The 13,448-nt window shown below is 42.8% G+C and overlaps 1 protein-coding gene across 1 annotated transcript in view; it reads right to left on the bottom strand.

The window, feature by feature from the left end:
• SMARCC1 (SWI/SNF related, matrix associated, actin dependent regulator of chromatin subfamily c member 1) overlaps positions 1 to 13,448 on the bottom strand; it is a 90,635-nt gene that overhangs the window by 22,212 nt on the left and 54,975 nt on the right. Inside the window, exons 22-24 of the mRNA XM_037384268.1 lie at positions 6,561 to 6,616; positions 4,718 to 4,832; positions 3,692 to 3,846 (exon numbers count right to left, since the gene is read on the bottom strand). Coding sequence (XP_037240165.1) covers positions 3,692 to 3,846; positions 4,718 to 4,832; positions 6,561 to 6,616 — 326 coding nt within the window. The remainder of the gene's footprint in view (positions 1 to 3,691; positions 3,847 to 4,717; positions 4,833 to 6,560; positions 6,617 to 13,448) is intronic.

Here is a 13,448-nt window from a genome sequence, read left to right as displayed (position 1 = left end):
ATTTAGCAAGCTGTGCCCCAAACTCTGGCTCAGAATTGGGAGAAATACTGAGCTGGAGAAAAGCAGCATTATAAAACTCCCTGGTAATCCTAACTCTAAACAGAATTCCTCAAAAAACATCTGGTATTGTTTCCATCACTAATATGTTGTGTCATTTGACAGCCTTCACCTCTGGTAACCCACCAGCAATAAAGCAAGTCTTCAGTAAATGTAGGCAACGTACATTCAAGACTCTCACTAACTTTAATTTAAAATCAGGTACAGTTTGAAAGAACCAGAGCAATCCCCCAAGTTCATTCAACAGCACGCCATGGTGAAATTCAAGGTCAGTTAAATTCCGACTAAATAGTGCTGCACACACTTGAAATAAACTAACTGAATGGCTGACAGAACTAGAAAATGTAATGTCAATTAATACTGTGTAGTAGAACAAACTCAACTGTATGAAAATGAGTGACGCAAGCACCTCTGTTGATACATGGAGCCTTCTGACAGCCACTGCAGCTTGCTTGATGTGTGCAATTTTAATAATGAGACAAGATTATTGTAAGATCAGCAAGGTACACAATTAGGTAAAGGACAGGTCTCAAAATGCATGTCAGAAAGGAAATCATCATTGAAGCTCTTCCTAAAGAAACCCAAAGAGACTTCTCCTTAGCCTGGCATTACCCAGTGCTTCCACATTGACAAAGAACAAGTCATTACAAACTCTGCAGCTGACAAGAAATTAGTAAGACAGAATTTAACAGTGATTTAAATTGCCTGATAAACACATTTACTTCGCCCATCCCCTAATCTTCTTAAACCCAGCATTAGTTGTGAAATTAGCTAGTCACAGGAAGAGCATGACTGTGACACCTGGTAGAGACAACTGTAAAACTAGGCCACAAGAGAGCTCTGGAAAATGGAGAGCATCCAAGGACTTCTCATTGGAATGCTGTGCTAAAGTCTTCTCATCCACATGCAAGAGCTTCGCTGGAAGCACAACAGGCAGAGAAAATTACTTACTTTCTTCCCCCTTCCTATTTTGTGAAAGGAGACTAGATGCTTCACCTAGCTCTTGTTTTGTGAGGCCAAGAAGGGATAAGACTGCCTTTTATGACCGAAACAGAAGAAATAAAGGTGGCAGATAACTCAGAACTATATAAATTAAGGCACACCATGGGAAAAACATCGTCCTGTCACGCATACATTCAAGCAGGAGACGACGGAGGTCCTACAGTGACCTTCTACAGCAGCAGCACACAGGAACCAGTTAAAAGACAATTTGATTTGCCTAGAAACAGAAGACGGGATGTAGCTGCCTGCAAAAAGAAGACACATGATTTTAGGCATAGGGTCCCTTCTATTCCTGAATTTTACAGTTCTAAACTATAACACACAAAAGAAGGGGTTGATAACCAAAGCCTTTTCAATTCGGTAGGCAGAGTGCTGCAACGGTACAACGGGTAGTGGCTGAAGCACATCAGACTAGGAATAAAGCTTAACTGCAAAGGTTACCACCAACAGAAAAAATTATGTACAATTACAGGAGTTTTTGCATCACTGGAGTTCTGAGTATATCTTTTCTAGTGGACACTGATATCAATCACAGCTACCTCAAAACAGGAATTCAGGGAAGTTATGAGATCAGTGTTATGCAGGAGGTCAAATTACAATCAGAACGGTCCTTTTTGCCAGTGCAAGTGATGGATCAAGAGCTACAGCAGCAGCTCTGCAGCTCAGTCACAACCGACAAAAGCTGAGAGCAATCTGCAAGAGAGAGAACATTTTCTATCAGGTGCTACTTACACATAGAAAGAAAAAAATAGCTTACACTGATTTAGGATTCTGAGAAGAAAATGAGGAAAAGGGACTTGAATTCTAATATTGCCTGTACAAAAGCCAAACCTGTAAAATGTTGCTTTATTCTATACGTAGTAATACAGAGTCTCACCCCTAAACGTACACATTCCTTGGATACCATTTCTCACAGCACAACTTACTGGTGAAGTCACTTATCCCAAAAGTAAAACACACTTCAAGTGCCTGCCTTTAACCCCTGTTTCTCCTTAGAAGCTAAGTGCAACATTCCTCTGTTGTAAAATCGTAAGGAAAACAACTTTGTACCAGCTCTTCACATGACCAGGTCTGGGGTTTACTATGAAGAACTGAATTACTCTCTCTGACAAGACAGATCTCACTGAAAGCCTTAATATTGTCTGGGGTTTTCAGTGGAAACAGAAATCCCTGTTGAACTTGAATTGTACCCTAAAGTGTGAACATCATAATTATAATACATTACTTCCTGTAATACAGAGATAAAATACTTCTAGAATATCATTATTGTTATTATCACCATAATGAAAGCGGCCATTAGCCAAGTCCCTTCTCGCTCTAGCACTTGTTATCACCAAAGGAAGGAAAATAGATCATCTTTATTTGGAACAAGTAGCCTTCCATAAAACAGAGATTAAATTTCATGTCTCCATATATACATATATGCGCGCAGGTTTTTTTCCAACTTGGCTGAAAATATCTGTAAGTCTGATGAACTGAAAGTAAGTTACTGTCCGTACAAGAGCTTGGTGCTGGAACACCACGGGTTCAGGTGCAGACGGGCGAAGTGATGCACTACAGCCAGTCAGGACTGTGCTTGACCGCAATGATGAACCTGAAATTTGTCTGCCAAGTGGGATTCCACGCAGGTAGGGTGCCTGGCTCTGACACTAAGCAATGCTGAATTCATGCAACTCGTGATTTTAGAACGGGGCTTGAAAGGAAGTAACAAAAAATATCCTCAGATCTCACGGGTTCATAAAGGACAACACCTATCATCACACCATCTTCAACATACGTGACAGTTGGGAAATAAAGCCTAAAGTTAAAGGGGTAAGATTCAAAGATCAGACTGGAAAAGTCAGTATGACACATGCAATGCCTTATTATGCCCTGGAAATCCATCAGGAAACATACACCATCCATGCTTTGCTTTTTATAAAGGACATGACAGGGAACAGCACAATTTGAATCTAAAAAATATGTGACTAGAGAACAGATTTTGAAAAAGGTATTCTGAGAGAAGTGAAAGCTGTCTGGTTCCTGCAAAAAGAAAATGAAAGAAAACAGGCAATTAATAATTATATGGTAAAGAAAAACTATTTGATAGGACACAGATTCAAACCACAGCTCATTAAGAGACTACAGACAGACAAACAGAAGTTTAATGATAGGAAGACAAAAACGTCTGTTTAACAGACACACAGTACCTCCTAATAAAAAAATGTTTAAAAAACTGTAATGCTAGGACTGAACATCACACTATTTTTAGAAAACAGAGTCCAGAAGGCTTGTGTGAAGTCCACAGCACAAAAGGCAGCCGAAGGGTTTGATCACCCAGACCTGCGCCCTTGGCACTACAGGCAGACCTGTCAAGCAGAGAAAGGGCTTTCCAAGAAATGATAAACACATTTTGGGGATATTTCTTAGGATATTCATCGACCTCACAGTCATAAAAGTAGCTGTCTAAATTAAAATTGTATGCTATTTCACTTAGGGGTTCCAACAGAAGAAACTGAAGAAGGCACTTGTGCTCCTTCAAGGTATAGAGATTAGAAGATGGAATTGCACAGATCTGAAACAAAGGACCATTTTCAGAGGAGTTCCAATGCGAATGGGAAAGCAAGCCAAGGGACATTTGTACAAAACAGACCTTTGCTTTGGTGGCAGCTGAGGCAAGGGCAGCAGCTGCAGCTGTAGCTACGTTTCCTTCCGAGATTTCATGTTCCACTTTCTTCTTCCCAGCCTCATTTTCTTTGTCTTTGCTTGCATCAACGTTCTCCTTGTTCTCTTCTGCCTCCTTTTCTTCTGAAAGAGATTTCCCGCCAAGTCTGTTATGTGCATTCTGCCCTCGTTAACAGTATCGCGTCAGGACAGGAATTGCACTACGCGCACTCGCTATTAGTCAAATTAATTCATCCACATGCTGTCACATTTCTACGTTATACTACTGCTGCTCGTCCAAACGCTGACAGGGGAACAATTCCCATCTAAGAGGAACTGATCCAACAAACAGGGCAACTTTAAAAGCTTTTAGTTTCCATCCTGTCAATTCATCCGCTGCCATCAGCTCACGCACCAGAACAATTTCAGCTGCATTTCCATAACAACAAATTCTACATTACACCAAATGCAAACACTTCTTGTTCTACCTGTGCTAAAATACTGAATGTAAATTCCAGGAAAAAACAATATATTCATGTGGCACAAGGGAAACATGTAAAAATAATTAAGGAAAATGTCTTATGTGGAAAAAAACAGTACTCAGCCTGTCAAAATAAAGGCTCCACATCACAGGGAAGCTCGACTAACATTAACTTCTAAGAGCAGAAGTGAGCAGTCTCATTTCTTTGCATCAAAAATGATCAAATGGCACGCGATACAGGCAAAATAAAATAATTTATATGACCTACACGCACTCTGCCACTGCAATTTTTTCACCCAGTCACTACACACAGTGAAAGAAAGCTCAGCTGAGGTCTAAAAAGAGTTCAAGAAAGAATTTACTGGCTGAGCTTTGCAGTGAAATTAAACTAGAATATTTACTACTGAACCATGAAGCAGCCTGACGCACAAGAGGAAATATTTCTGCCACAGCTGAGTTTATAGACTATTCCAACCACTTTGGAGGAAGGCTATTAAAGCTAACACAGCTTGAGGAACGGCTGGGAACCATTACCTGGCTTGGTGTCTGCAGTCACTTCACTGTCTTGCTCTTTTTCTGGGTTTCTCTCATTTTCTCCTTCTTGTACTTTATCGCCTTCCTCAATTTCACTCTCTGCTTTGTTTTCAACCTAAATGGGATGAAAGATTGTTTGAAGGATGAGAGATATAGAAGACATTTACTGTTAACTTCATTTATAGCTTTTGAATTAATTTACTATCATAAAGGAAGACATTAAATTTTAAAGGCTGACTGCTACTTAAGCCCATTTTGACAAATCGTAACTAAAATCTGAATAAAACAAAGTAACCGCTATACTGCCCAAAGTCTGTTAGATTCAGTAACCCAGGCCAGCTTGGGTTTATCTGAAGGTACAAGAAATCCTCAGCTAGGAAGGCAGACACGGACATGTTCTGCCCCCATTTATTCCCGTACTTTGTGCATAAGCACTATACCCTTTCCAGTGCCTACGTTAACAATTCATACAGCACTCACCTATCTGCACAGCCTCAGATTCTGCAGAACTCATGGCCACAACAGCCTGCTGTGGCAATAAACGCTACCACTGAGTTACGCACTGCAGGAGGGTGCTTCTGTCCGGGAGTCTGTGGCAGAGTGTGAACATCATTTTTCCCTCAGAGACACTCCAAACTGACCTGAATGTTTCTCATTTACTCTGCTCCACAGAATAATTCATCTTTTCAAGCTCTGACGGAGTCTTATATCTAGCTAAGTGCACCTGACTATTTATGAGGAAGGCAGCAAAAGAACTACCAGAAAACAGTGAGGAATAGCACCAAGACTACGCGCAGCAGCCGTTAGGTCGGTTTTATCTCGTTCATTTGATGAAGCAGGCAACGCAGAAGTATGACCCTGTTGCTGCAGACTCAACAAGCACCCGCCATCATTTATTTAGCAGGGTGATGTTTAGATTTCAGGATATTAGTTTAATTCCAGTTCAGGTCTGAAACAATCACAGCCAGCGCCATTATTGTAGGCTATCTGAAAAGAGGTGCTGGGTTTGTAGACATGGTGTTATGAAAAAGTCCCAAACAATTGCATTCCTGTAGGCATTAATTATTGCTTGAAGGAATTAATTTCTAAGTATCTGATCTTTACGGGCAGGATGCATCATACCTAATGCCAGGAACACACAATACACACACATCTATAACCAAGAGTTAGCCCAGACTTCTTGCAAGAAGTTTTATTGACCAGCTCAGCAACAGGCACCCTGGTTCTTCGCCTCCCACATCCCCCAGGCTGCACGTAACTCGCACAGCCACCGGGGAGCTACGATGCAGCTGGGGCCACAGCTTCACCCAGGTTCACTGCCCAGCTCCACACCCCGCACTCAGGAACGTCTGCCAAACACCGTGAGTAACCCCAACTCACCCATTTCCTGGAAAGTCCTATCTCTCTGATCTCGTCTGAACTGAAACTGCATTTAACTTTGGAAAGGCTATTTGTCACAAGACAGACTTTTCTAGGGCAAGGCTTCAGAGTGGTGCTTGCTTTAGCCCACAGTGTCTTTCTGCAGACTGAGTCTCTTAATTCATTTGGTATCGCCCAGTTTACGTTTCCTCCCAGTCCAACCTTTTTTCCTCAGGTGTGGAAAACACCACGCCAATGTCTCATTGTCATTTGTCTGGCAGAAGAAATGTCTCTGTATGGTTTGAGACTACATCACTTGTAAGAAAACAATGCACTATGGAGACTGAAACCTGTTCCCTATGGACGTACATTGACCAGCACACTACCGTCTACCTTTCTTATCGGGCATTTTAGAATGTAGGAATTTGGGTTTGCAAATGTCAGAAGTATCTTTTTCAGGACCAGTGTACTGAGCCAAGCTTACCTTCTCAGACTGTTGCCCATCTGCCTCAGTTTCCATCTTTTCTTCTTCAGCTCCATCTGAGGAAACAAATAAGTATTCAGAATCCCCATAACATCAATTTATCACACTCAACATTTATTTCAGGGTCAACTAACATTTTCTGTTCTCTACTAATAGCGGTTTAAAGAAAGTTGTAACACTAAACTCCTGGAAGACTAAAAGCTTATTAAACTAATTTTAGTTTCAAAGATCAAGTTTACTTCCAAATTTAAATTTAACTGTTTTTTCTTTTCAGCCCAACAAGCAAGATAAAATGTTAAATTATCTATGCTCTGCTGAAACCTCCAGTCTATCCATGTAGTGAGAAACCACCAAATCTATCAATTCTAGCTAAAGGACAGTCTGATGCACAGTTCTGCAGTATTCAAGTCAGGGTAATTCCCACTGGTAAGTCATAGTATTATAAAGTGTTTTTCTCAATACAGCCAATTTGATTCTGTAGATGGTTGTCAGTTACGTGATTAACCTAAATTATGGTACTGCCAGACTTGTAATTCCTCTTTAGCACAAGATCCCCTGAGCTGCTTTCGATGAAAGGTCCATCCAGAGGCATTGTCATGCGCTGCAGGTCAGCTGAAGAATTAAATTCCATTTTGCAGGTGGCACAAATCCCAGAATTCTCCGAAGCAGACTTCAAAATTATTCAACACCAGCGTAACATTACACACGTTTATTAAAGCACTAATACTGTTCTTAAACACTAAGGATCTCTTGTCATTTCCGGCCTGAAAACCACCGCACCGGTGTGACGTGAAACCCTGCACAGCAAAACTTCGTCCCACACCCTTCGCACCCGCTGCTCTGCACAAACACCACGGCCAACTGGTTCCCCAGTCCTGTACGGCTCTTTGTGCTGTTCCTCCAAACACAGCTCTCCCAAAAGCACTGGGAAATTGTACCCAAGCCCTCACAGCCACAGTCAAAGCAGATGTCTGAGACAGAACCGAACACGGAAACTTAAAGAAACTGGCCCAAAAGGTGCAGCCCTGTGGCAGATACTCCTGGAGGGTGCTCCTGCTCAGACCTGGACTGTTCATTCTCTTGCTCCTTCCTCAGCTGCAACGATACCAATATTGTGGGTTTGTACTGAAGATTTGATCAAGGCAACGATCCAAGTTAAACCCAAACACTTTATTTGCCTCCTCACTGAAAAAAAGCTGTACTGCAGCTCCTCAAGAGCCCAACTGCAGCTGCCTGGTTAGGTGTCAAACCAGATATGAATCACATCTGAGCGCAAGAGCTGGTTGTTGGTTAGAGATAAAGCAAGAAAAGCATAGAAATTACCAGCTGAAAGCTCTGAGTTCCCCCTGCATCCAAACCACAGCCATCCCAACAAACAAGAAACAGAGCCGGACAGGGGGCTGGAGCACCAGTTCAGTGGTGTGGAGATGGGGGGTGTCAGCCTGGAGAGAAGGGGGCTCAGGGGGGACCTTCTTGCTCCCTGCAGCTGCCTGACAGGGGGGTGCAGCGAGGGGGGGGTCCGTCTCTGCTCCCAGGAACAAGTGACAGGACAAGGGGAAACGGCCTCACCTTGCCCCAGGGCAGGTTTGAATCAGGTATTGGGGAAAAAGTCTTCCCTGAAAGGTTTGTCAAGCGCTGCCCAGGGAGGCGGTGAAGTCGCCATCCCTGAGGGTGTTTAAAATACACCTAGATGTGGTGCTCAGGGACTTGGTTTAGTGGTGGACTTGGCAGTGCTGGGTTAGCAGTTGGACTCAATGATTTTAAAGATCTTTTCCAATCCAACAGATTTTGTGATTCTATGAACGAGCACACCTCATGCCAACATGATCACAGGGTAGCCTGCTCAGCTTCCAGCTTTTTAAAAAGCATGCTTTCCAAGATACTCTGAAAAAACAGAGCCAAGTTGCACCTTCAGGGCTAACGCTAAAGAAAATTAGCAGCGGGCAAGCTTTTAATTCTCCCCAGTGTCTTCAGGTACAGCTGACAGGTGGTGTAAAATGCGTAGGGCTCTCCATACAACCACCAGTTGGGTTCTCTGGCCAGTAACAATTCCCTGGACTGCTCCAGGAGGTGGAGCCTCTGCCTTACACCGTGACCTGAATTTCAGAGAAATCACATGAGAGCACCTCTGCCAAGACTGGCTCCAAGCCAAGGTGCCCATACAGGAGCCATGAAGTACTTCATCATGGAAAAGGAAAAGCGTGCCAAGCACATGCTCAGCAGGAGACCTCTGCCAAGAGCAGAGGCAGCTCACCTATACCACGGCAGCCTCCAGGTCTGAGCTGGTCATCAAAAATCTCCACCATCTGGTGTCTGACCAAAGAAGTCATCCTCTCAAGTATGTAACATGAGCTATGTGGGCACTCGGCAGGTTCTCCTATGGCCGTGGAAGTGCACTGCTGGACAGCACCCACCGCCTCTTACACCTTCCTAACTGGAGCCCAGAACGAGTTTGCCAGACACCAGTAAAAACCTGCCCTTGACCACAAGCACCTTCAGAGTGTCCTACCACAACGCACAGAAAAACCTCGGCTTCAGCATGCTACTACTACGTGCTTCCTGCTATTGCTCGTTTAGTTTGTTTTTCTGGCTGACCAGACTGAGCTCTTCAAGCTTGTAACCTCTTATTTACTGTCTGTTTGGCACTCAAACAGCTATTACAGAGATGTCTGAAGAGTTCTGCCAAAACAGAGCCAGGCACCCTTGCGTTACAGATTGCTTTTTGACTAGCAGATAACCAGTGATCATCCCATCTAACTTCAGCATCTACAACCGAGGACTAGGTAAAACAGTCTGACCGGTATACAAGCAAGACCAAAATGAGGAAGGAAAAAAAATTTTAAAAAAATTTAAAAAAATCACTGACACCATCGTTCTGAATGCATGCACCTCATAAAAGAAGTGACTGTTTTAAGAGCAGTCTTGTGCTTAGGATGCATCTCTCACTCCTAGTCCTTGGTTCATTCGGGAAGTTATTCCCTTACAAAGCATTTATTTAAAACGTTCCCACTAATGATAGCAGGCCTCTTGGATAAGAGGATAACAACAAACATACTGATGGAGAACACCATGAAGGTGCCCGAGTAACATACTACTACTTGCTGATATTTTGCATATGGATTGTTTAAAAGTCCAAGAAATCCTGATTTGCTGCACCCAGCTGTTCTGCAAAAATGGACAAGAAAGAAGTGTCAGCACAATCGCGTACTCCTTGTCTAGGATCTTCATTGCTGTTCTGCAAGAACAGAAAAACTCAAGTACAATGCAATGTACAGGGACATTAAAGAAGGAGCTTATTTAGATGAGACTCCAACACATGCTGCCATACCAGTATAAAACTGCCGGGGAAAAGCCCTGATCCATCTAAGCTTCTGAAGACATTAGCTGGTGCAGGGTGTTCATTTTCCACCAGTAAAATGAAGATTACTGAAAAAGAGGTGTACGAAGTGTTTTGCTTTAATAGCAATAGTTCTGTAGAAAAGTTTTTTTACAGAAGTCCCTTCCATATATAAGAAAATCATACCAAAATGTCTGACAAAGATAATGGTTTTCCCTATGGGTTATTTTAAGTGATAAACCTACTTATCTGGAGGTATCCGCCACCATAACTCAGTTTATGGAGACTGGGGACATACTTCCTCAGAAGTTTTATCTGAGTTAGGATTTAGTGACCCAGTAATGTCACAGGGAAAATCTAGATTAGATTTGTCAAACAGCTATTTCAAGCCTAGAAGTAGAGCTCCAAACTGGGCTTAAAAATATCATCCCTCCTAGAAAATGAAAGGGAAAGCTTTACAAAGAAAGCTTTATTCTCTTCTTCAGCAAAAAAAGTGGAGCCAAAGCACAGAGCACTCCAGGTGCACTTGGGTTGGTAGAGTGGAAGATTATGAGTTCAAACTAAAAGAACACTGCACAGGAATACACAAGTTTTCATTCCCAGGTAGCTTAGCCCACGCAACAAGAACTTCAAGATTCCTAGTGTTGGGATACAGCATAACTGAAAGAAAAAAGATCTGTAATTTTGTATAAACAACCCAAAACTTAACCACAGGACAGAAGAAGTGAAGACAATTCTCAAGTTCTGCTTCATGCAAAACTCCAAGTCAGTGAAACAGGCCATAAAAGCTCTAATCTGTGGACAATCTTAAGCCAAAAAGGAGAGAACCCTGTCTCTTAAAAGCTAATGACATGCTAATTTTCTCACTCTTTTGGAAGATGAGAACCTGGAGCTGAAGTTCTCCAGGCTAGAATCAGGCTGAGCAGAGACTCAACTCTCAAAATCCTATGTCAGCAACAAGATACAGCAGCCAGCAGGTACCACCTCACCTGCTGGAGGCTCCCAGCCCAAAGGAGCTCCTGCAGACACCTGCGGCTGCACATTTACACTCTGAGTTGGGGGGTGGAAATTCCCTGGAAGGTTCCTGTCACACAGCTGCATGTGATATGCTCAGGAATGCAAAGCTTCACAGGTGACAATGCTCCTCGCTAGATTCTGAATTGCACTTGGAAAGCTGTAAGGCAATAATCATGTAAGTGGCCCCTACAAATGGCATAAAATAAAGTCCTACAAGACACACACTTTCCTGCTCTACTCAGTTTGTTCTTGTGTCTTTCGAGTAAGATTGAACGGTCTTTCCACTCCAAACTCAGTTTCAAATGTGGTGGCTTTTATTTTCTGATTACAGCGTGTTTCAAGGTTTCCCACCTTAAGGTCAAGTTTTTCAGAAAAGCAACATCCAGCAATGTGCAGGTTGCTGCGGCAGCTGAAGATGTAAGTGCAGGATGAGTTTTGGTAGGTTTATGATATACTCACTACACATCAAGCATCACAATGGATTCTAAGTGTTTGCTATCAGTTCTGTGCAAGTATTGGGGTGAGTTTTATAAAACATTCCTTTTTTATTTCACAGAATCCCAGAACGGTTTGGGTTGGAAGGGCCCTTAAAGCCCCCCCAGTCCCACCCCTGCCACGCGCAGGGCCCCCTTCCCCCAGCCCCGGTAGCTCCCAGCCCCATCCAGCCTGGCCTTGGGCACTGCCAGGGCTGGGGCACCCACAGCTGCTCTGGGCAAACCTGTACACCAATTAGCAGACCATGCCAACAGCTGTTAAGTGACTACTGCTGCAGAGGAAGTTCCAAGGCAAACAGGACATCCCAGAGACTAAGTGTTTCCCAGCCACCCTTTAGAGAGGATTTTCTCAAAGAAAAAAAACAGATAGAGCATCTCACTGTAAGGAAAACAGTCTTTGGACTCTCCCTTGCATCATAACACATTGATGGACACTTTGCAAACCAAAGTGTTCTTTTCTATTACAAAGGGACACATTCGGCTACCAAGAGAGTCAGAAGGTATGTATGTGTGACAGCAAGATTATTGTGAACATCCTGATTTAACTCTGGGTTTCTAGTCTCGGCAGTAATAATAAATGCTATTTGAAAATTAGGATGACAACTTTAGGCAGGTTGTAGCCCATGGTTTTTGAAAACTGTTTTCTTTTATTAGTTACTAAGCTGTTATTTGCAGTGACAGCACTATGCCTCCACAGTGCCCACTGCCATCAGCCGTTCTGCACTTGTGCACATCGATGGGACCACGCTGAAATACTACATGTGTAAGGAAAAAGAAAATGAAAGCTATCAATTATTAGTTTGGGGGTTAAATAGGTTCAACTGACTTGAAGCAAGTTTTTGCTTCTGAATTACAGGCTGTTGAAAGTACCTCAAAATAACTACAAGTCCCACAAAAATTAATCTAGTTCAAATATGAAAGGATTAGGGAAAAAAGCCAAAACATTTCTGACCTGCATGAGAATGACAGAAATTACTCCTGTCTTTGTTACATACAAACACAACCATAGTGATTTTCCTGTATGATCTAAATGAAGTTAATGAAAATACATAACAGACAATGCAAACAGGAATTGATTAGTGGATACACACGTCCCTGTTACGAAAGGGGAAGACCTAACTTTAATGAGAAAAGATCCTGTAATCCCTTTTACATGGCACCAGCGATGCCCTTTAACCCTCTTCAGCAGGTTTAGTATTATACCTTGCAGGATGCGGGGGAATCAAATTAACAGTATTTCTTAAACCAGCAAGAGGCAGATGGTTGCAAGACACCACAAGACATCTTTCAAGAGGGAGAAAACTTGCAGACCAGGAAACGTCGCCTCTCCATGCACCTCTTCAAACCTGAAGCAGCAAATATTTTCTGTCTCTATGGAAGCTGGTTCTGTTTTGCCTATTATCTCCAAGAACACAGAGCCCCAAGAACACTTAGAACTGAATTCTGATGAAGCCTAGTGAATTCACAGAGAAGTTGAGGTCAACAAGGAAAACTGTAAAACATTTCCATGGTAAGAATTTACTGCATTACCAGCAAACAGATACTTGCAGCACAAGCAGCTACGTAACCTTTGCTGTCATCAGAAGAACAATAAGCAAACCCCCACATACAAATGCACAGAATCACTAGTGAGAGTTTCAGCTTGGCAAGTAAAGTTGCCCTTCAAGACACCCTAGTCTCCTTTGCTTTCACTAAGGCAACACATACAACCTGTCAAAACTCAGGTCTGAATATTAATATTTAATTGAGAGGAAACATACAGCAGCTATGGAAAAATCCTGGGTCTGAATACCATAGTTATGCTATTATCTAAACCACAACTCTGCATCTCCCCCAGAAAGTCAGGACTCCACAATGCCCAGTTTCCTCTGTTTCAGCTTCCCACAGCTTGCAGGCGTACAGCACAACAACGAGGTGGGCTTCTGCAGAGAAGGCTGGCGAGTTCACAGAAAGCTGCTGCAGCTTTCGTGCGAGCTGCACGAGTCCACTATCCTCCAGCGGTGCAGAAGTAGCTCACAGGCACCTGGATACACGCAAAGT

Source organism: Falco rusticolus, chromosome 4 (genome assembly GCF_015220075.1).
Source record: "Falco rusticolus isolate bFalRus1 chromosome 4, bFalRus1.pri, whole genome shotgun sequence".
NCBI classification, from domain to species: Eukaryota; Metazoa; Chordata; class Aves; order Falconiformes; family Falconidae; genus Falco; species Falco rusticolus.
The sequence above is the reverse complement of the archived record's forward strand: the minus strand, read 5'-3'. Positions and strand labels throughout refer to the sequence as shown.